We start from the raw sequence: 20,095 nt of genomic DNA on the forward strand, positions 1-20,095 counted from the left end.
AAGTAATAATATTTTTATTTGAACCTTACTGTGAAATTCCTATTTGAAAAATAGGCATTTGAAGTAGGTTTTTTTGGTCTGTCAAGCTCATATCCAAACAACCCCCAAAACAAAATGCTGAAACCCACTGGTAAAGGACACAATCTTACTGCAGTATGCTGGCAGCTCAACCTATAACTGCAGTGGGCAGTAAGGCAATTCAAACCCACTTGCAGACCACCTGTCAATAAAATGACTGTCCTCTGACATTACCTCTGCGTGGTGCTTGCCATGTGGGAACACCGGTAGCTGCAGGGCAGGTAAGGGCACGGCTGAGAAGGATGCAACAAGTTTACCATTTTTACTGAAAAGGGAAGAAATCATGAAATATAGTCCTATGCCAATAAAAACAGAATTTGGCTCATTCGCCACCACACGCCAATGTGGCCCTGGTCATCTTGACACGTTGGGGGAGAAATTCATCATTGGACAGCAGCGCATAACAGGCAGTATTGCATTGCCCTCCTGTCATACGCGGCGTCCGCTATTCCATTGAACTGAATATCGGGCGGAGCGTATCATGGACACAGATTTAAGGTTCTGGGCAAGAGATACAGGGGGGTATGAGGAAAATCTTTTTTATGCAGCGAGTGGTGAGGATCTGGAACTCGCTGCCGATGGAAGCGGAGACACTCAATGTTTTCAAGGGGAGACTGGGTAGGCACTTGAGGGAAATAAACTTGCAGGGCTACGGGGATAGAGTGGGGGAATGGGACTGACTGGATTGCTCTACAGAGAGCCAGCATGGACTCAATGGGCCGAATGGCGGCCTCCTGTGCCTATGACTCTATTACTCTATGGGCGGCTGATGCGATAGCGCCCGATTTGCACCGCCGCCCAATACGAATTTCTAGCTCATTTTAACTACACTTAATTATTGTATTGGGGAGTCTGTGTTTGTGTGTGGTGGGGGCCTTCGTTTTCATGATCATTTCCTTCGAGTGGGTTCTTCAGTAAATGTAAAGAAAAGGAAGGGAAGTGTGAAGCAAACTGCGCCATCAGGGCCTGACTCTGAGCTCCCGGCCCGGTTACTAGGCAACGGCGTCCGCCAGGCGACATGGCGTCTCCCCGGGAGAGGGAGGCCGCCCGGTACCTGCGGGAACACCAGATCCTGGAACTGCTCGACAACCTGACCAGCATGCTGCTCCACCACCGGCCGGGTAAGCGGACCTTAAGGAACCGCTGAGCCGAGGCGCCTCTCCCGGGGCCGGGGGACAGGACAGGACGGCAGGCCGCGGGCCGCTCTGCACCTCCCAGGGCCGGCTGCTGGCCTGGGAAGGCCGAGCTGTGAGAATGTGCCGAAAATCCATCAAAGCCAACAGCTCGTGTCTTTAAACCAGCCATGGGAGGGGTTGCCACATCGGTTTAAAACCATATTATGATGGCAGTGGCGATAAGTGAGCCAGAACATCCCACGGAGCTCTCAGCACTGGGGAAAGATTAGATGTGCCTTTTCTAAATAATCAAGCAAAAAGATGCCCCCTTTTTAGAAGGGCATAACTAATAAAGAACTAAACCATAAAAAAAAAGTAAACAAATAATAATGCTGTTGCCGGTATCCAGTTTACGCTTCAGTCCCTGCGGTGCCCACTGGTCGCAGATGGCCTCAAGCGTGCCAGTAGACACCGCACGCTCCTTCTCCGGGGCCACCCGGGCGCGGACAAGAACGCGGAAGAGAGGCTGGCAGCCGGAGCGATCCCTCCCCCCTCCCCAACACGAGCCACGCCCAGCCCGGACCTGTAGCTGGCCACCTTGGCCAGATCCTGGAGGAGGCCCTCCCAGACTTGCCCATCACCGCCCCCCCTCCGCACCGGGTGGCCAAAGATCAGGAGCGTGGGACTGAAGTGGAGCCAGAAGTTGGGGAAGAGGAGCTGCAACCTTTCACAGTGAACAAAAATATGAAAAAATGGTCTCAAAAGATTTAGTGAGACTGATGGTATGGAGGGAGACCTGTTTATTTTTCGAGTGTGAGATCAATTAAAATAAATGACACCTTTTAAAGCTAAATGCACTAACCTCACCAAATGAGGTTTGACAGGTCTGATCCCACTCTCTGATTGAGGAGGGTGGTGCAGATGCAGGTGATTAATTCAAAAGTGAATATAAAAATCAGGGGAAACAGGGAAAGAGAATTACAATAAACAAATCAATATTTACTTTGAAAGAAAGGATTAAAAAAAATCAGAACCGGCCTATATTTGCATTTTTAAAACTTTGATCATTGTACTAAAGAATGTGAACAGAAAATAGAAAACATAGTGATGTTATGACTAACAATTCCAAACAGACAATTAGGTAGGATTGTGGTGCACTCTAACCACACTGCTCTTCCATTAGATTGTTGACCTATCACAAAGCCTAGAAAGTTATTTTTAGTTTGAAAAGAAATGAATAATATAGTTGACTGAACTACAATACCAACTGTTAAGTTAAACCTGGTTTCATATTTGCAGCCAAGCCAGTGGAGTTTTTAATAGATCAACTGGAAAAACTGAAGATTGCCAGAAAGACTGGAACAAACTTTCCTTGCTTGTTTGATGAGTCAAATTTAGACGCTGTATTTGGGATTTTGGACACTGCAAAGCAAGGACATATAACTTTGAACCAGTACACAGAAGGTATGATTTTCACGACCAGTTGTATACGATCTGCATCTGTTATGTATGAATTACTGTGACTTTGAAGCTCAGCACTAATTCCTTGCCTGGAATCATTTCAGCTTTGAAAACCCTGGGAATAAAGGATTTTGTAAAGCAGCCATTGGGTGCCAGTAATAATGAAATCAGCCTGGCAACATTCAAAATAGAGGCGTAAGTACTGGATTCTTGTTAAAACTATCCAGCAGAGGTCAATGCTTCTGCCAGCTTTTGCGAGATCCAAGAATTAAATTGTGAACTTTTTTGTTGATGCTTTGGCCAACTGTAATACCTGCCATCTAGGAAATCGTACATTTATCTCCAAAACCTGCAGATTTTTGGCAGTCTTTTGCTCTTTGTCTTTACATATGAATATTTTTGTTACCATAAATGTGACTTGTAATATATTTCTTTTTGGAGGAACCTGAACAAAGGTCCAAACCCACAGACTAGATTATCAGCAGTGTTGAAGAGAGGAGAGAGCACCGTATAAATGAAAAAAATTCTTGGCATCACACTTTAGGAAGGACGTGAAGGCTTTGGAGAGGGTACAGAAGAGATTTACTAGATTGGTTCCAGGGATGAGATAATACAGTTACATTGATAGACTGGAGAAGCTGGGGTTGTTCTCCTTGGAGCAGAGATGGCTAAGAGGAGATTTGATAGTGTTTAAAATCATGAAGGATTTAGATAGAGTAAATAAAGAGAAACTGTTTCCAATGGCTGAAGGGTCGATAACGAGTTCTGCCGGCGCAATTCACACCTCATCTAGAACCATCCGTTGTTCCTTAACCTGTCTCATTACCACCTCCCCTTGCCTTGAATATCTCTTAATGTCTCTTAATCTCTCCTGCTTTCTATCCTATCACTGACCTTCCCTTTTGGTCTTTCATATCCCCTCCCCCTTTTCCCAGCCCCCAAACTTGCTTTCCATTTCCTGCTTTTTTCCAGTTCTGACGAAAGGTCATCAACCTGAAACGTTAACTCTGTTTCTCTCTCCATGGATGTTGCCTGGCCTGCTGAGTTTTTCCAGCATTTTCTGTTGTTATTTTGGATTTCCAGCATCCGCAGTATTTTGCTATCATACAGATTTAAGGTGACTGGCAAAAAACCAGAGGTGACATGAGGAATAACTTCTTTACACAACAAGTGGTTAGGATTTGGAATGCACTGCCTGATAGGGTGGTGGATACAGATTCAGCAGTAGCCTTCAAAAGAGAATTGGGTAAGTAGGAGAAAAAATTGCAGGAATATGGGGAAAGAGTGAGGGAGATGGGCCGAATAGCCTCCTTCTGTGCTGTACTATTCTATGATTCAATGAAGCAAAGCTCAGTTTTAAAAACCCCTAGATTACTGGAAAAAAGGAAGTTACAGAAAGTTAAGTGTTGTTGAGGGTAAAAGAAGTGTTTGGCACAAAGGGTTTTTTGAGGCAGTTTTAGCAATGAAGATGATGCTGGAGGTTAGAGAAACCTTCCTCTCAAACAGTGGACAATCATCAGCTGCCTCAGAACCAGTCATGGTAGATGCTGCCACCTTCTCCATAGATGGAAGATTAAAGCATCCCCATCATGCGACTGTGGAGCTCCTAATCAGACCCTGGAGCACATCATTGAGCACTGCCCTCAGAGGAAATTCGCAGGCAGCCTACAAGATATCCACGCTGTTATACTGGAAGCTTTGGCTTGGATATCTGACTTAGATATTGACATTTGATTTGCTTTGCTACTACCACACGAAAGAAGAAGAGAAGACAGTGAGACCTAATATGTCAATAGAGGAAGAATTTGGTTAGACTTGCGAGAGATGTGGGGGGGAAAAAATGATCCTTTGACAAGTTGTTGGAAGCATGGTTTTCGCTGCCAACGCCTCCCCTCCTGTCCTTTAGGCACTGGCTGTTGCTTTGTTTATGAGTCCATGGGTACCAGAACAGTTCAGAATGAGAATCCAGCCTGATCTTTCTCCTCAGCCCAGTAGTGCAGAGACCAACTGTAGTGCTGAATTGTTGCCTTGATTAAAATCAGCGCAAACTTCAAGATAAGCCTTCTGGTCTGTATGGCTTAGCACGAAAGACTGGGTGGTACCTTTGCTCACTGGACTGCAAGGGAACAAAACAAGATTTTCATTGAAGGACACGGAGAAGATGAAGGTGTAGTGATTTAGTTAATAGGTTATGCCAACACTGAGGGAGTGATGATCTAAAGGAAGTTGATGAATGTTGAGTGGAATTATCAATAAAAGAACAAAAACATGCTGGTGCCAAGTTTCCTGATGATTGCAGATTTCTTCTCTGAACCTGCAGTAAAATTAGCCCAATTGCTATTTTATGCCCACATTCATCTGCAATGATGTTTGGTATCCACACTGTAGGAACAGAGAAAGAATTAAAACAAGGCACAAACCCCATGTAAAATTGAAGTCAAAATGCTTTCCAATGCCCCAGCTGCTCAGAGCAGTGTGTAATGTCTACAGCCAAGGCTTCTTCGAGAGCACCTTCCAGCACCTAGAAGGATAAGGGCAGCAGGTGCAATGGGAACACCATGGACTAGAAATGTCCATTTTTCGGCATCTTGCCCGCAGAGTACTAACAGCCCGCACTCAAATGGGGAGGCCTCAGACCTCATTATTATGCAGATGGCGCTGGGTAGGAGCTTGCACAGGTTAGTGCAACCATTTCCAGGGATAAGTGCGTAAACAGCGCACTTTAATACATGAACTGGGTAAACTAGCCTTATAAATAGATTATGGCTATCCGAGAATTAAAAGTCTCCTTGGGGTGAGTAAGATGGACAGAATTGTTTTTCCCTTTTATTTTTGTGTACTTTTTAAATTAGTTTTGTTCCTCTTGGTAGTTTCTAGCTGCTGGGACTCATCTGGCAATGGGTTTATTTACAGTATCTCCATTGCTATGTTGTGCTGTCGCGATGATCTCTGCCATTCCTTATTGTGCTTTGAATCCATCCGAGCCCATATTTCTTTGAGAGCTGTCTCTTCCCAAGTTTCAAACACTGAAGTTCTTGCAGTTGGCCACATCCTGCTGTTTGCATTCCGCTGAGCCAGCTTTTGCAGCATCCAGCCTGAAAACAGGGAGTGATTGGGTTGGATCGTGGGGGTCTGGAGGAGGAACGGGAGGGCCTCAGAGTCCGTGATCGGAGTGCAGCGGTTCAAGAAGAAGGCTCACCACCACCTTCTCGAGGGCAACTAGGGATGAGCAACTGGTCTTTCCAGTGATGCCCACATCCCGAAAATGAATTTAAAAAAGTACAGGCCAGAAAGGTTCCAGGTTTGATCTCCAGTCTGTGCTGAGTTAACCAATCATAGCCAGGGTGGCAATAGGGATGCTACAATTGGCTTCAACGCTCCTACGTTATGGAGGGGAAAATTGCCCAGGATTTTCACTCCTGATCATTACCTCACGATCCCTGCAGAAATAGATGAGGACAGGATCGGCTTAGCTGCGATGTTGCCTTATTTTTAGTAGCTTGCCAACACTCACTATCTAGGCTCAGCCATGAACAGTGATCACTTGGGCAAACAACCTTGGAACAACAACCCAACAAGGAGTCAGTGCCTCCAGTTGAGGAGAGGAAATTGACAGGAAAGCAAACAATAACTTGAAGCCATAGATATTATAAATGGCAGATGCCAGAGTATGATTACAAGACTGAGATCTGAATCACTCAGTTAGAATACAGCTTCGTAATCCCCCTTGGGCAGATCTATTATCATCTTTATCTCTTCAGTAAATGGCACATAAAAGGCTGGTTTTACTTTGGTAAATTGTGTGTCTCTATTTTGCAGTAAAGACATTAAAGACACTTCTCAGATGCTCTCTGATTACTGTAATTTCAACATCTTAATTTTAACTTTTGTTACTGTCAATTATGATTCCTCAGAAGTGGCACAACATTACTTTAAGGCGTTGATGTTAGTTACAGTAATGTATGAGCACTGTTCATGTAAAACGACTGGAAACTCATTCTGGGCCTAGTACTGCAATAGTTCTTGTTGCTAATAAACTGGATGCTTCACTTGCGAGTTAAAAATCAGTTCTGTGCTGTGCATGTTCATGCTAACAGAAGTCCGAGTGGTGACCTGTGAGTCATCAAACTGCATTGCTCTGCTTCTTTGGTTAGTATTGACACTACAAATACTGAGAAAATGCTTTGGTGCTTTCATATGAGTTTATTATTTTGTTTTCAGTTTCTTAAAAGCGATCACTGAAGACACTAACATGGCAAGATTGGAATTATTATTTTTGTACGGTAAACATATGCACAAACAGCTAGTCAGAGCACACAATAATTGTATTGAGATGTTTTCTGCCAGTTATACATTAACTTAATTCAGTAACGGGGATGGAAGACATTAGCTGTCTGACATTTAGTCAGGAACACTCAGATCACGAGTAGCAAAGAGGAAAGATTCTTGCTAACTCGGGTTCAATCCACTGAAGATATCTCAGTAATTTTAAGAAACTCTTAAAACCTACGGTTGGCATCACCTAATCACTACCTCCTATTCTCAATCATTCAATTCGGTTCCTTAAAACAACGATCACCAGAACTCAAGACAGTTATTACATTTAGAACTCTCAGGCCCTTAAAACAAATACTATAATTTATCTTCCCAATAGATCTTCTCAAGATTCACTAGGCTTCAGAAAACTTTCCTGGTGTAGCGATACAATATTTATACATTTATAAGTTCTTTTTTGACCTGTATATAATATTAGACCAAATGATGTTCTATTTTGAATGCAATGCACTTATTCCATGTTTTTGCTCATATTCTCAGGAGAAATGGATTAATAAAGACTTGTGCCACATTCAAAGCTGGATAAAGTTATGCAGCTTCTTTTGTCTCCAGTTAACTTCTTACCAGTAACTATTTGGATAACAGCAACAGACATTCATCTCAACAAGTTTGGTGTACAATTGATGCAGGCAGATAACATTTGCTACAATGTGTGTACTTGAATAAATAATATTTACCTTGACTTTGAAATTGGTTTTGTTATCATTTTCTATTTGAGTGCTATTTCCCTGAGACCATCTAATGTGAAAGTTGTATTAATCTTGTATTGTTTAACTCTACAAGAATTCAGAAAGGTGCCTTGGTTAGTCCACAGTGCAGTGAATACAAATTTAACTGCTGTATGTCTGAAAACTGCAACTGTAGGTCATAGCGTATACAGAGCACAAGATTTAGGAGCTTCCAATCCTGGTTCTAGTTTGGCATTGAAAGACATATGAACATACAAAAATGACGGGCAGGAAAAGACCAGTTTCGCCAACTCATGATGCCTGAAGCCTCATAACTAGACACTTTCCCCCCCTCGCCACCCCCACACCTTCCCCAAACTTGCAGCCATGTCATCACCTGGGAGAAACACACAAAACCCAGGCCAATAAAGAAAACAAAACTCTGGAAAATTCCTCTCTGACTTCTTCAGGTGGTCAAAACTAGTCCAGGAGATTACATTGTCCATGCTTACATTAACTATTAATCCACTTACCTTCTATATATGATGCGAAGACCATGAGACTAGAGAACGTGTGATATGGAACTATAAGGCGTTCTCTTCTGAATTTGAGTTAACGGTGAGCCTTATTTTTATATTGAGGATCTTAATTGAAGCACCAAGGCTATCGGTTGAAGACACCACCGAGGTTCAACGGTATAGGAGTGGAGACAAAGTAAAGCAGAAGTAGCTGACACTGGAATCACCTTCTAACACACCACAGTGTAGAATCATAGAATTTTACAGCACAGAAGGGGCCATGTAGCCCATTGTGCCTGTGCCAGGTCTCTGAAAGATGTAACCCATTCCCCTGTCCTTTTCTCGTACACTAATAAAAACAAATATTTATCCACTTTTCATTTAAAAGCTACTATTGATTCTGTTTCATTACTGTTTCCTGTAGGGCTTTCCATGTCCTAACAACACTGCATAAAAATATTTTCCTTATCTGTCCTTCATTCTTTTGATGATGATCTTATTTTATGCCCTCTAGTTACAGATGCAATAACCAGGGGAAATAGTTTTTCTCTACTTTTCATAATTTTGAATACTATCAGATCTCCTCTTAACCTTCTTTGTTCTACTGAAAAGAGCCCCTGTTTCTCTAGTCCCCTCACAACTAAAGCCTCTCAAAACCGGTATCATCTTTGTGAATCCCTTCTGCACCCTCTCCATGGCAGTGCCATTGTGTGGTGTGAAATGGAGAACTGTTTCATTTTTCCACCACTTTCTTCCCTTCATGAACGTGAATGCACTGAAAACAATGATTGTTGCAATGCACTAACACTTCAGATAAATGAGACTACCATCTTAATATTAAAATAAACAATAGACTGGTGAAAATGAAGTGCATAGCTCATTTAATACTAATGATTAAAGAGAGAAACCAAAAGATGTGTGCTGATTCCAGTGGAATAAACAATATTGCTGTACTGTCCGAGATTAATCTTACTAACAAAAACAAGCTATTTACTAGGAATAGATGTGTTTCCTGAACTGTCTCAATTTTTTATTAGATAAAAGCAGCACCATCTCTTGGACTAGGTTTAATCATAGTATACAAGGTATTATTTTTACATTTGCTCGCCCAATCATATACAGTAAATGTAGTTTAAGAACAGAGCCATTTTTAATACATCTAACTGAAAATTTAACTACAGCTGCTTAACTTTTTTTCCATGGAGGGATTTAAACACAAGGATGGGAATTTTAAATTTGAGGACACCAAACTGATTAAAGAGGAAAAACTGGAAAATTTTAGGGCTTTTGACCTGGAAAGAGGTGACCTTATAGAGGTGTATATATAAAATAGTAAAACGTATAGCCAAAATAAATCTGGAACATTGGCCCGTAATTTGTGGTCAGCGGCGAAGCAAAGGCGCTCGCTACTGGCCCCGAAGAAAGCTGCCCACAGAGATCTCACGAGCTTTGTGGCGAGAAGTTTACGTTTCTCAACGTGCAATTCATTGTCGCGCTCTGTAATGGGCATTCCCAGCGAAAAGCTGCAATGACGTCAACAAGCTGTCAATCACATTGAGGAATTCTCACAGACAGCAAACCAGGAAATGAAAAGCAGCTTTTATCTGGACTTTTTAAAAATGTTACCGAGAGCGAAATAAAGATTTGAACTTTCACATGAGGATAAGTTAGAAGCTGAAATATCATGAATAAACTTTTTTTTAAAACGTAAGTTTAAAAAAAAAATTTTTTTTATAATAACAGAGAAATTTGCCATTCCACAAATATAAAAATTGTTTTTTCAGGGCTAGAATATTTTTCAGCAGTCAATACACTGTTAAAACTCCAGTTACACCTATTCCAACAAGGCTTAACATTTGAAAATGCTGGAAAAACTCAGCAGGCCAGGCAACATCCGTGGAGAGAAAATAGAGTCAAACCCTTTGTCAAGACTGGAAAAGCACAGGAAATGAAATAGATTAAAAGGCCAGGCTGGGAGAGAACAAAAGAGAAGTGAAGGTTTAACATTTAATGGGGTATTTAACAGCGATATTAGCGTGGAAAAGCTAAAGCTTTCATCAGTTTCACTGATTTTGCTGATTATGCTGATTGCCGGCTTTGGGCAGGGGGTCACAGCGCAGCCTGTGTTGGAGCAGTGAATGACTGACCGCAACTTCAGATTTCCACTTTTAGATGCGCTTGCGCTACATCTTGAAGTTGCGGTCAGTTTCAGAGGGGTAATGATGGCAAATGCTGACAGTTCGCCGTCATTACCCACCACAAAATCCGGGCCATTACTCCTAAACAAGCCATGACATTACGACAAGGAGACACAGGCTAGAATTGATGAGAGACAAATTTAGGACTGTTCACACCGAGAATAATCAACAAGTGAATGACCTTCTAGTTAAGGTAGTGGAGGCAAAAACTCGGGAATCGCTTGAAAACGGTTGCTGTGATGGGAGAACTGGTGATTTGTTGCACAAGGATCGGCCAACTTGCCTTTTATTAATCTGTTGTGATCCATCTTAGACTCTAGTAAAATACTAGTCTTCTGTGTTTCTTGATCTGTCCACCAGATGGAAACAATGTTAAATGTGTGTGTATGAGGAACCTGGTATGTGCCAAGTTCAGCACAAATGTTTACTCTTCTGGGGTTTATAAAGGTCGAATTTAGATGGCACTAACTCTTTACTGAAGTTGTGTTAGCTTACCTACTGTCCATATATGGAGTGGAAGAGATTAAAGAGCCCTCATAGTGGAGAAATAACTTGCTTTGAAAGTACACTATGGGCCAGAATTTGCAGTGGGTATGACGGCGTACTCTTACTGCCTTTGAAACAGATGCGCTAAATCCTGAACTTGCCATCTGTCAAGTTATGACTGGAACCAACTGGGAAATCCTCATTTCTGGGGCAGAGTTGGACTAATTGTCCACCAATTGCCCAGCAATTACGTATGTAAATGTTATGGCTAATGCAAATAGGCACAGGGCCTGTTTGCATCAGTGTAAGGGGATACCTCAAAAGATCCAAAGAATTGTTTGGCATGTTTTAACATCATTTTCATCTTGGATTGTTTGGTTATCTAGGAGGGAAATATTGCTATTGTATTTTTTCCACCATTGCACTCCATAAAATGTCTGAGATTTTGTACAGAAGACTGTGGCTAATGCAAAGGGACCATTATTAAATAACAGACGGTCAGGGCCATACAGGAATATATTCTCAGCAGTCGGACAGTTTAATTTTCTGTGATCCGAGTGTTCCATTTAGGGTGTTTGAATTGATCCATAGATCGCCATCCCCATTCATAACTCAACTTCATTAATTAAACATACACAAAGTACATATGTTACAAAAATGTTTTGTATAGATGTTTATGCACATTTAAATCCTGGAAGGCTCTAGTAATGAGGGTTTAAATGAATGTATGTTTAATTAACAATGTTGAGTTATGAATGGGGATGGCGATTTATGATAATTGGAGCACCAGGCCCACATGATCCCAGGTACTCTTCTGCACACGCTGCGGCCCTGGGTTCCATGGGCCATTACGCTGCCCTCTAGTATGTAGTGTCAAACATCAAGTTCGCGAAGGAGGGGCCCCATCAGGTAAGTTCGTATTATATTCGGATGCCGGCAGCGTACTCCGTAGGTACACCGCTGATCGCATAACCTGCCCCAATGAAAACCCGGTGTGGAAGGAGGGAAATGTGCCTTACTTAAAGGAGATTTGGAAATTTTGAGGATATACTATTTTCACTGTAAAGAGAAACAGCAGCTAAAAACAGGTGTCTGAAACCACGTTCATATTCTCCATATCTATCTGCGTACTAAGGGGAATAATGATTAAAGCAAACAATATGTAACAATGGGAAAAGTTTCCATTACTTCAGGTCTGTACATGCCATGTAAAATTTGGTTCTCTTTTCCTTCTTCCATCCAATCCTAGAGGGAAATAAATTTATGAGTGTATGCAGGTAAGGTAGTTATTGTCACTGAAGATACAGCCTCTTACCAGGAGATGAGTATCTCTTCTCAGCAGTGGGTTGTCAATATTTGAAAGTGAATCAGAATTCTAGGTTAGTCTTTGGTGGATAGGCATACACAGCGTGCACAGATGTGTCTTGGAATCTGCACTTATGGTATTTGTGTTCTGGACTGACCGGTCTGGAATCAGCGTGTGAATGACATAAGCCATTGCTTGGGAGCTGCCACACTTTTCTGAGATCAGGTTAAGGCTGTATTATCAAGGCAATATAGAGAAACTGTACCATTGATCTGAACCATCATTCCTTGATTTAATGAGCATCAACAACAATTCCTGTGTGGATCTCCACATGAACCTTTTTTGTTGTTGCAAGAACCACAGCAATTTTCCTGTTTCTGCTGTGCCAATAGCTGTGACACAAAAGTTGTGGCAACACTCTTGGCATTTATTTGAGAAAATTGCATATTTCATTCAGAATTAAAGCTGTCTCCAACAAGTTGTGGTGCTTGGTCTGCAGAACCATTGGTATTCACAGCCCATTGTGTCTTCTGCAACATTTGAGGTTGCCAGAAGGCGCAGTCCAACTTTTGTGAGGTCCTCCATCACTGGAGTTACAGATGCGTTTTGGGGAAATGCGAATCAACACATATAAGCTGTTAGAACTGATGTTAAGTGCACTTCGTGACCTTTTCTAAGAAATATGTGCCTTCAGTTTGTTTCAAAATAATTAGCCAGATCACCATAGCCATTTAAAAAGGCTATTGGGTGGAATATATCCAGAGGCAAACTGCTGAGTTGAGGGAGTGTGTAAGAGAGAGTGAGAGAGACACAGAGAGATCAGTGGTAGTGCTTTATGAGAGATATTATTGTACAGAATCACCAGTGCTGTGGATTTACATTTACGTGTTCCAGAGTGTGGATTTTTATCACAAAATATATTTGGTGTAGATCATAATGGCCCAGATTTTGAAGTCGACGACGTAACGAAGGATTATGCCACTGGCATCCAAACCAAATGCGCACTTACCTGCTGGGAACCCTCCTCCGAGAAGTTGCTGTCAGACGCTGCGGAGTAGAGGGCAGCGTAGTGACCCACGAATCCCAGGGGCGTACTGTGTGCGGAAGCGTACCTGGAATCATGGGCCGGTGCTCCAATCAGTAAACAGAAGGTCTCTCATTAATACTATTAGAGATCGTAGGGCTATTTGGTTCAGATGCCGGTGGCGTAATCCTTCGTTACACCGCATCCTTCGCATGCGCTAAAACCCGGAACTTGTGACCTGTCAAGAATTTTCTTACCCGGAGTGCCCCAGGACCATGTGTCTCCGTGGATCCCGAGGCCGCAGGTATGCGGGCATTTTACTTGCAAATTGGAGGCATTTCCTCACGGGAAGCCTCCGACCGCAAATTGAGAGCCGTTGGGCTGGATATTGTGAATAGAGACCCGACAAACATCAGTCCCGCCTCCATCATGTTCTGGCCAACCAGAGGGATTTTCCCCTGATTGATCTTGTTAAGCCTGCCCTGCGGGCTCAGCAGGCCAATTAGGGGGAAGTCACTGACAGAGCACGTCAAAGTCTGACGTGCCATCTGTCAAGACTTCTTGAAAGAAGAAATGTCAGCGTTTGACAGCTCTGTAAAGCTTCAAACACTGACATTCTGTGTAGTTTGATGAGTCCTTTTGTTAAGGACTCATCAAACCTTTCAACTTTGTAGAAAGCAGATGACTGTTGGTTCGGAGGATCCAACAGCCAATCTGTGAAATCTAAATTGGAGATGTCGGGGACTCCAGAGCCACAGCGGCTGAAGGCTGTAGGCAGAAACAAAGGTAAATGAACATTTTCTAACACTTAACACTCACCTCACATACTTACCACTCCACACTTGCACCCATCATTCACCTCTACATCTCACTTTCAGGCCCCTCCGACCCCCGCAGACCTCCTACACGACTCCTCCAACCCGACGGGGTTCTCCGAGGTCAGGAAGCCTTCACCTGAAAAGGTAAAATGGGACTAATCCTTTTTTTTGCCTGTTAACTGGCAGTTAAAAGGATTTAATCCCCTTCCCACCTCGAGGAGACGGGACCCGGGGCAGGACGACTTCCCGCCTCCTGGCAAAAGGGCACGGAGGCGGGATGGGGACGGGATTGCCATCCGCGCCCACTTTCTGCAACTTTACCGGCAGTCCCGCCTCCATACCCGTCTCCTCGGGGCTGACAAAATCCAGCCCACTGTCTCTCGTAAAACACCACCACGGATCTCTCTGTGTCACTCTTCATTTAAACTTCAGTTCTTCAAAAATATATTAAATTTGTGATTTTGAGGTCTGGGGTGTTGCAAAAAAATGTATGGATAGCTCGAAATTGTGGTGCTACTTTTGTTTTTTTTTAAAAGTACTGATTTAGAGCAAGTTACATTTCCAATCATTTAGATTGAAAATCATTGCTAGCCTTCTGGGCTACAGACAACCAAGTTTTCTCGAGTTAGAATTCTTCCACCCAGAGAGGACTGACCCCAGACCTGCTGCGAGTAGAGCTGGAGAAGTTTTCTCTCTGCAAAGCAAATTTGAAGTGCAGCTTTCTTATACACCTTGGAATTCCTATAGTCTCTGGGAACTACGCTCGATCTTCCATAATATGCATCTCAGAATCGTCTACGCAAATCATTTATCTTTTTCATGTACAAATTGGAAAGCTATTTTCACCACTTCGTATTACTGTTTAACCTTCCTTTGTAATTAATGGAGTGCAATTTCTTAATTAGGAGGACTCGTAAAAATCAACATTTCTTTGTGCAGTACACACGTCTGCTGCATATATGACAAATAAAATTAAATTGAATTGAATTGAATTGAATTATCTTGTCAGGAGGTACAGGCCCTGTGCCTGTTTGCACCACCCGTAAAATTTTCATACGCAAGTGCTGGGCAGTTGGTGGACAATTAGCCCAACTCTGCGCCAACAATTAGGATTTCAATGTCGATGCGGATCATCTGTCAAGTCAGAACTTGACAGATCTCAAGTTCGGGATTTAGCGCATGCGTGAACTTGCTGTCCATTTCAAAGGCAACTGCAAATTCTGGCCCAATATTATCTGCATGTCCATCTCATATGCAATCCTTAGAGAAGTGCAGACCTTAATCTGTAGGGGTCCAAACTGACCACATGTATGGAATACCCCACACATTCGGCAGGATTTTAACTCGGGTGCGGGATGGTGTCGTGTTATCCGAATTTCGTGTTATCCACCCGAATCTAAATGGATGTGGGAGATTGATGCAATTTTAACTTAATTGTCCAATTAATTTCCAACGTGTGGGAACCCTTGGCAAATGGGTTTTTCATGACTGAAAGTCGCCTCCGATGATGTCATCATTGCTGCTGCATTTAAGGTCTACAGCAAGCCTTGCTTCTTATGCAGACTTCCAAGCTTTCTCCATTTGGTGTGAGAGGGACCTGCAGGAAACATGACAAGCGGGAGGCCCAGATCAGCGCCTCGTTTTGACGAGGTGGCCCTGCAGGCATTGGTGGATGGGGCTAGGGCCAACAGGGAGGTGCTCTTCCCTTCCTCAGGGAGGAAGAGGCCTCCCAAGCAGACTAAGGCAGTGTGGATGCAGGTGGCTGAGGAGGTCAACTCCTTGGGAGTCACATGACGAACCTGGATTCAGTGCCGGAAAAGATTTCATGACCTTCAGCACACTGGAAAAGTGAGTATGAATTTCCCATCGCCCTCAATCTAACCTCCATTGCCTTTCCTCACCAGCACTCAGCTTTAGCAATCTCTTCCTCCACATCCTGACATCCATGCACCCTTACCCATTCCCTCTCTCTCTATGCTCACATTCACATAACTATTCAACTATGCAGCCCTCACACTCCCTATCACTCTGATGCTATGAAAACAACTGACAACACACAGGGAGGGCCCTTGGTCTTGCCACCTCACTCCATCTTTGTCTCCTTCTAAGTATCTATGCTATGTAATCTCTACACTCACTCCTTCATTCTCACTCAACCTCCACTTGTCTTCCTCATTGCAGGAAAAGAGAGCTCACAACAAAAGAAAGCGAGCGAGGACAGGAGGAGGGACAGCCTCAATAGTTCACCTGACCCCCCTGGGAGGAGGCGGTACTCGAAATAGTGGGACTGGAGGATGATACGCATGTGGGGGACGGACAGACGTGTGCAACACAGCAAGCTGGTGACAGATAAGTTTCCCATCTCTCTCTTTGACATTGCATGAGTCGCTGATAATGATTGTGAAGCTCTAACAGATGGACTTATGAGCATCTGCAAAAAGCAATGTGCATGTAGCCTTGGCATCACATCTCTGACTCTTTCCTTTACTCCCCCACAGGACCATCACAAGCATCCGTCTCCCCTAACCAGGAAGAAGAGGCTGAGCAGCCAGACTCCTCAGAGGAAGCTGCAACCTCTGAGGACGCAGCGTCACCAGAAATCTGCGCACCCAGCACCAGCGCAGACACTCACACCTCGGGGGGACCTTCAGGACATAGAGTTGTCACCTGGTGTATCACAGCTCACAAGTGAGCATCAGCAGATTGTGGAGACAGGGACAGCAGTGGAGAGTCCTAGTTGGAGGGTGCAGGACTCTGCCAGCTCGGCTCAGCAGCATGTCGACCCTCTGCCTCTGGGTCCATCCATGAGATCAGCGGTGATGGAACTCCAGGCACAGATGCAGGAGTCTCTGGCAGGTTTTGTCTCTAGGGTCGCTGCGAGTGTGGAGCGAATGGAAAAGTCCATAGCGAACATGACCAGAGCCTTTGTGGAGTCATTGGCGCATGAATGCATCACCACAGAAAGGATGGCAACCTCTGTGGAAAGGATGGCTACCATAGAGGAGAGGATGGCTACGGCCATGGAGGAGCTTAGTCGCCAGGGTATGGAAAACATGGTCATTGTTCAGAATAGAATGACATCTCTTGAGGAGCAATGGGCATCTATTGAACAGAGAAACCAGACCTTCATGGAAGTCCTTCTGAGTAGGACTGCCATTGCAGATACGGGTCCCCATGGCCCCCCTGATGTGCAGCAAGGTGCTCCCCAGCCACTTGCAGGCGCTGAGCGGGACCTGACCCATGAGAGGGAGGTTGGTGGCAGACCTCAAAGAAGTGGGGCTCCTCTCCAAGCGCTCACACTTCCACGCCACTTTAGAGCCCTCGGTCAGAGCCCCACCAGGGTCCACACCCAAGTGAGATAGGCGTCTCAACCCCTGCACAGCCGCAGGAACAGCAGACTGTTGACGAGCCCTCACAGGCTCGCCACCCCAGAGGACGCCCGCCAAAGGTGTTGAGACAGGAGCAGCAGCAAAGTGAGCAAGGGGCCTCCACGTCTGCTGAAGCCACAGGGGAGGCACCATGTAGGAGCACGCGTAAGAGGAAAATTCTGCACAAATAGTCACAAGGGTAGTCACTTGGGTGCAATTTTGTGTTTACTGTAAAAATGCCATCACTTCGTTATTGTACATTAAATTTCTGATGGCAAATGTTGCCGTTGTATTGTCTGTCATTTCGCTATTGGGACTTCCACATTGAGGGCTTAGGCATACTTGCAACTGTCAGTATGGTGGTCAGAGTGCTGGGAATCCTCTGGTTCTTGGCCATTGTCAATGCTCTGGTAAGAAGCTGCAAGGCAAAAGTGTTTGTTTGACTAGGCTAAGCAAATCTGGCCAGGATGAGTGCGTTCCTTGCATCCTGGGCAGCAATGTTCTTGCATAATGCTGCCGCTGGTTGATGGGCCTCTGCAGGATGTTCGTTTTTGCCCTTCTCCTCCTCCTCATCTGAGGAGGATATGTGAGGAGCCACTTGGTTCTCAGGAATCTGCAAGCCACGACGCTGTGCCATGTTGTGAAGTGCACAGCAAACTACGACTGGAGACCCTGGCTGCTGAGTACTGCAGGGCTCCACCTGATCTATCCAGGCATCTGAAACGCATCTTCAGCAAACTGATGATTTGCTCGATTATGGCTCTGGTGGACATGTGGCTGGAGTTGTAGCTCTCCTCAGCTTCGTTGGATGGTCTCCTCAACGACGTCATTAGCCATGTCCTCAGGGGATAGCCCTTGTCTCCAAGTAGCCATCCGTTAAGTTGGTCTGGCAGACTGAATAGCGGAGGCACACTAGACTGGCGCAGTATGAAGGAGTCATGGCAATTGCCAGGGTACTTGGCACAAACATGCAAAATTTCCTTCTTGTGGTCACACACCAGCTGAACGTTAAGGGAGTGGAAGCCCTTGCGGTTGACAAAAATACCTGGATTGCGATGGGGTGCCTTAAGGGCCACATGTGTGCAGTCAACGACGCCCTGCAGCCTTGGAAAGCCTGCCAGATGAGCTAATCCAACCGCTCGCGCCGTGACACTTGCTCGATCTTTGGTGAAATGGATGTGATTGTGCGCGAGGGCAAAGAGGGCATCGGTTACCTGCGTGATGCAAGTGTGCGCGGCCGCCTGGGAGATGCCGCTGCTGATCCCTGGAATGAGCCTGAGGCAAAAAAGTTGAGTGCGGTGGTGACTTTGACGGCCACTGGTAATGCTTGCCCACCTGGTCCACTGGGCAGCAGGTCTTGCTGTAGCATTGCGCAGATGTCACTCACTACCTCTCGCGAAAGTCGGAGCCGCCTTTGGCACTGCTGCTCAGACATGTTGAGATAGCTGACCCTGTGTCTGTAGACCTTGTTTGGGGGGTATCTCCTGCGCCGACGGGCTTCCAGGCATTGGCCCCTTCTGGCCTGTGCAGCCTCAGGTGGGTGAGCAGCAGCCTGGCGCTCCTACTGCTGCTGCTGTTGCTGGTGCTGCTGTTGTTCCTGGTTCTGCTGGTGCCACGGCTGGTGCTCGAGCTCCTCTAATGCCCAGATGGGAAGGAAATAAATGGCTCCCATGCTTCTGGTATATGCCTCAGTTGAGGAAGCGCTGAGGGAAGGTGGCGAGAGGGGTTTCCCAGGAGGTCACACTGGAGATGGGTGTCAGGCTCCAACCTTCCACAGGTGTGGTTAAGCCTTCTAAAATTTGCCCCAGACCTGAAACCACTAAGTCCTGCCACCTGCAAATGATGGGTGATCAAATCTCCTCTTTAATGGTTGACCTGCAGTTGATAGTCAGCAATCCAATAGTGCTCCCGCCAGGTTTCACCGTCGTGTTTCCCACCAGGCGTGTTTCACGTGGGAAAATGGTTAAAATCGCAAGGGCCTATTAAAATAGGATTATAGAGGCCATTTACTGCTTGTTAAGGGCCTTAACGACCAGTCCCGCCTGTTGGATGCAGGACAGAGTCGGGACCATCAGACATGCCTGAGTGAAAATTACTCAGAGTCGGGAACCAAGCGGGGGAGGAGGGGGGGGTCCCGTCCGCCAGTTTTTGCGATTTTAACCCCCCACACGCCTCCAATCCCGCCTCCATGGCTCAATGAAAATCCTGCCCATTGAGTCCCATCTTTGGGATCAACATCTGTTGGCAGGACCCTGAAGAAGACTCAGAATGTGCACTTCCTAGACCCAGGGCTTTCAGTCTATATATCTAAAACAGGTGCCAAACCTTTTGGAGCAGTAGTTCAGATCCTTCTGCCACAGCTACTGAGTGGGCTGTATTTGATTTAATCTTCTGATTCGCGTGGAAACATAATTAAAGGTAGGGACAAATTTCATCCTTAGTATTTCCAGCATGCAAAGCTATGCTCAGGAGGCTTTAAAGATGAAAATATTCCAAATCCCAATCTATGGGCTGGATTTTACAAACCTCAGTGGGTCCATGGTGGGCGACGGCGGTGGCGGGTCCTGACCCCGCTGCTGTCTCCATCCCGGCCTCTGAAATGAATTTCCCTTGATGCGTTTCCCAGCCAATTAGAGGAAGCAGATCTGGTGATGTCATCAGCTGGTTTTCTTAAAGGGACCATGGCCAACTTTCTTTTGACAGTTGTGCTGTCAGTGTTC

At 44.9% G+C, this 20,095-nt stretch overlaps 1 protein-coding gene across 2 annotated transcripts; it reads left to right on the forward strand.

The window, feature by feature from the left end:
• The first annotated feature begins 587 nt into the window (after window positions 1-587).
• On the forward strand, window positions 588-7,679 carry efcab10 (EF-hand calcium binding domain 10). 2 transcript variants are annotated; one of them, XM_086008737.1, is made up of 4 exons: window positions 588-696; window positions 2,493-2,657; window positions 2,759-2,849; window positions 7,470-7,679. In XM_086008737.1, the coding sequence occupies exons 1-4, from the start codon at window positions 603-605 to the stop codon at window positions 7,513-7,515; spliced, it is 396 nt and encodes a 131-aa protein (XP_085864863.1). In that variant the 5' UTR covers window positions 588-602; the 3' UTR covers window positions 7,516-7,679. The 2 variants fall into 2 exon arrangements, with proteins under 2 accessions (XP_085864863.1, XP_085864862.1); XM_086008736.1 differs by lacking the exon at window positions 588-696 and adding an exon at window positions 851-1,199.
• Window positions 7,680-20,095: the final 12,416 nt, after the last annotated feature.

The sequence above is a fragment of the Somniosus microcephalus genome, chromosome 16 (genome assembly GCF_052327205.1).
Source record: "Somniosus microcephalus isolate GS21.2 chromosome 16, FLI_Smic_1.0, whole genome shotgun sequence".
Taxonomy (NCBI): domain Eukaryota; kingdom Metazoa; phylum Chordata; class Chondrichthyes; order Squaliformes; family Somniosidae; genus Somniosus; species Somniosus microcephalus.

What these genes read in the sequence shown, in the direction of transcription:
- efcab10 (XM_086008736.1), top strand. Translation starts at nt 1,097, where the DNA reads ATGGCGTCTCCCCGGGAGAGGGAGGCCGCCCGGTACCTGCGGGAACAC. An exon ending in TTTGAACCAGTACACAGAAG is followed by an intron (nt 2,658 to 2,758) that starts GTATGATTTTCA and finishes GAATCATTTCAG; the next exon opens with CTTTGAAAACCCTGGGAATA. An exon ending in GCAACATTCAAAATAGAGGC is followed by an intron (nt 2,850 to 7,469) that starts GTAAGTACTGGA and finishes TCATATTCTCAG; the next exon opens with GAGAAATGGATTAATAAAGA.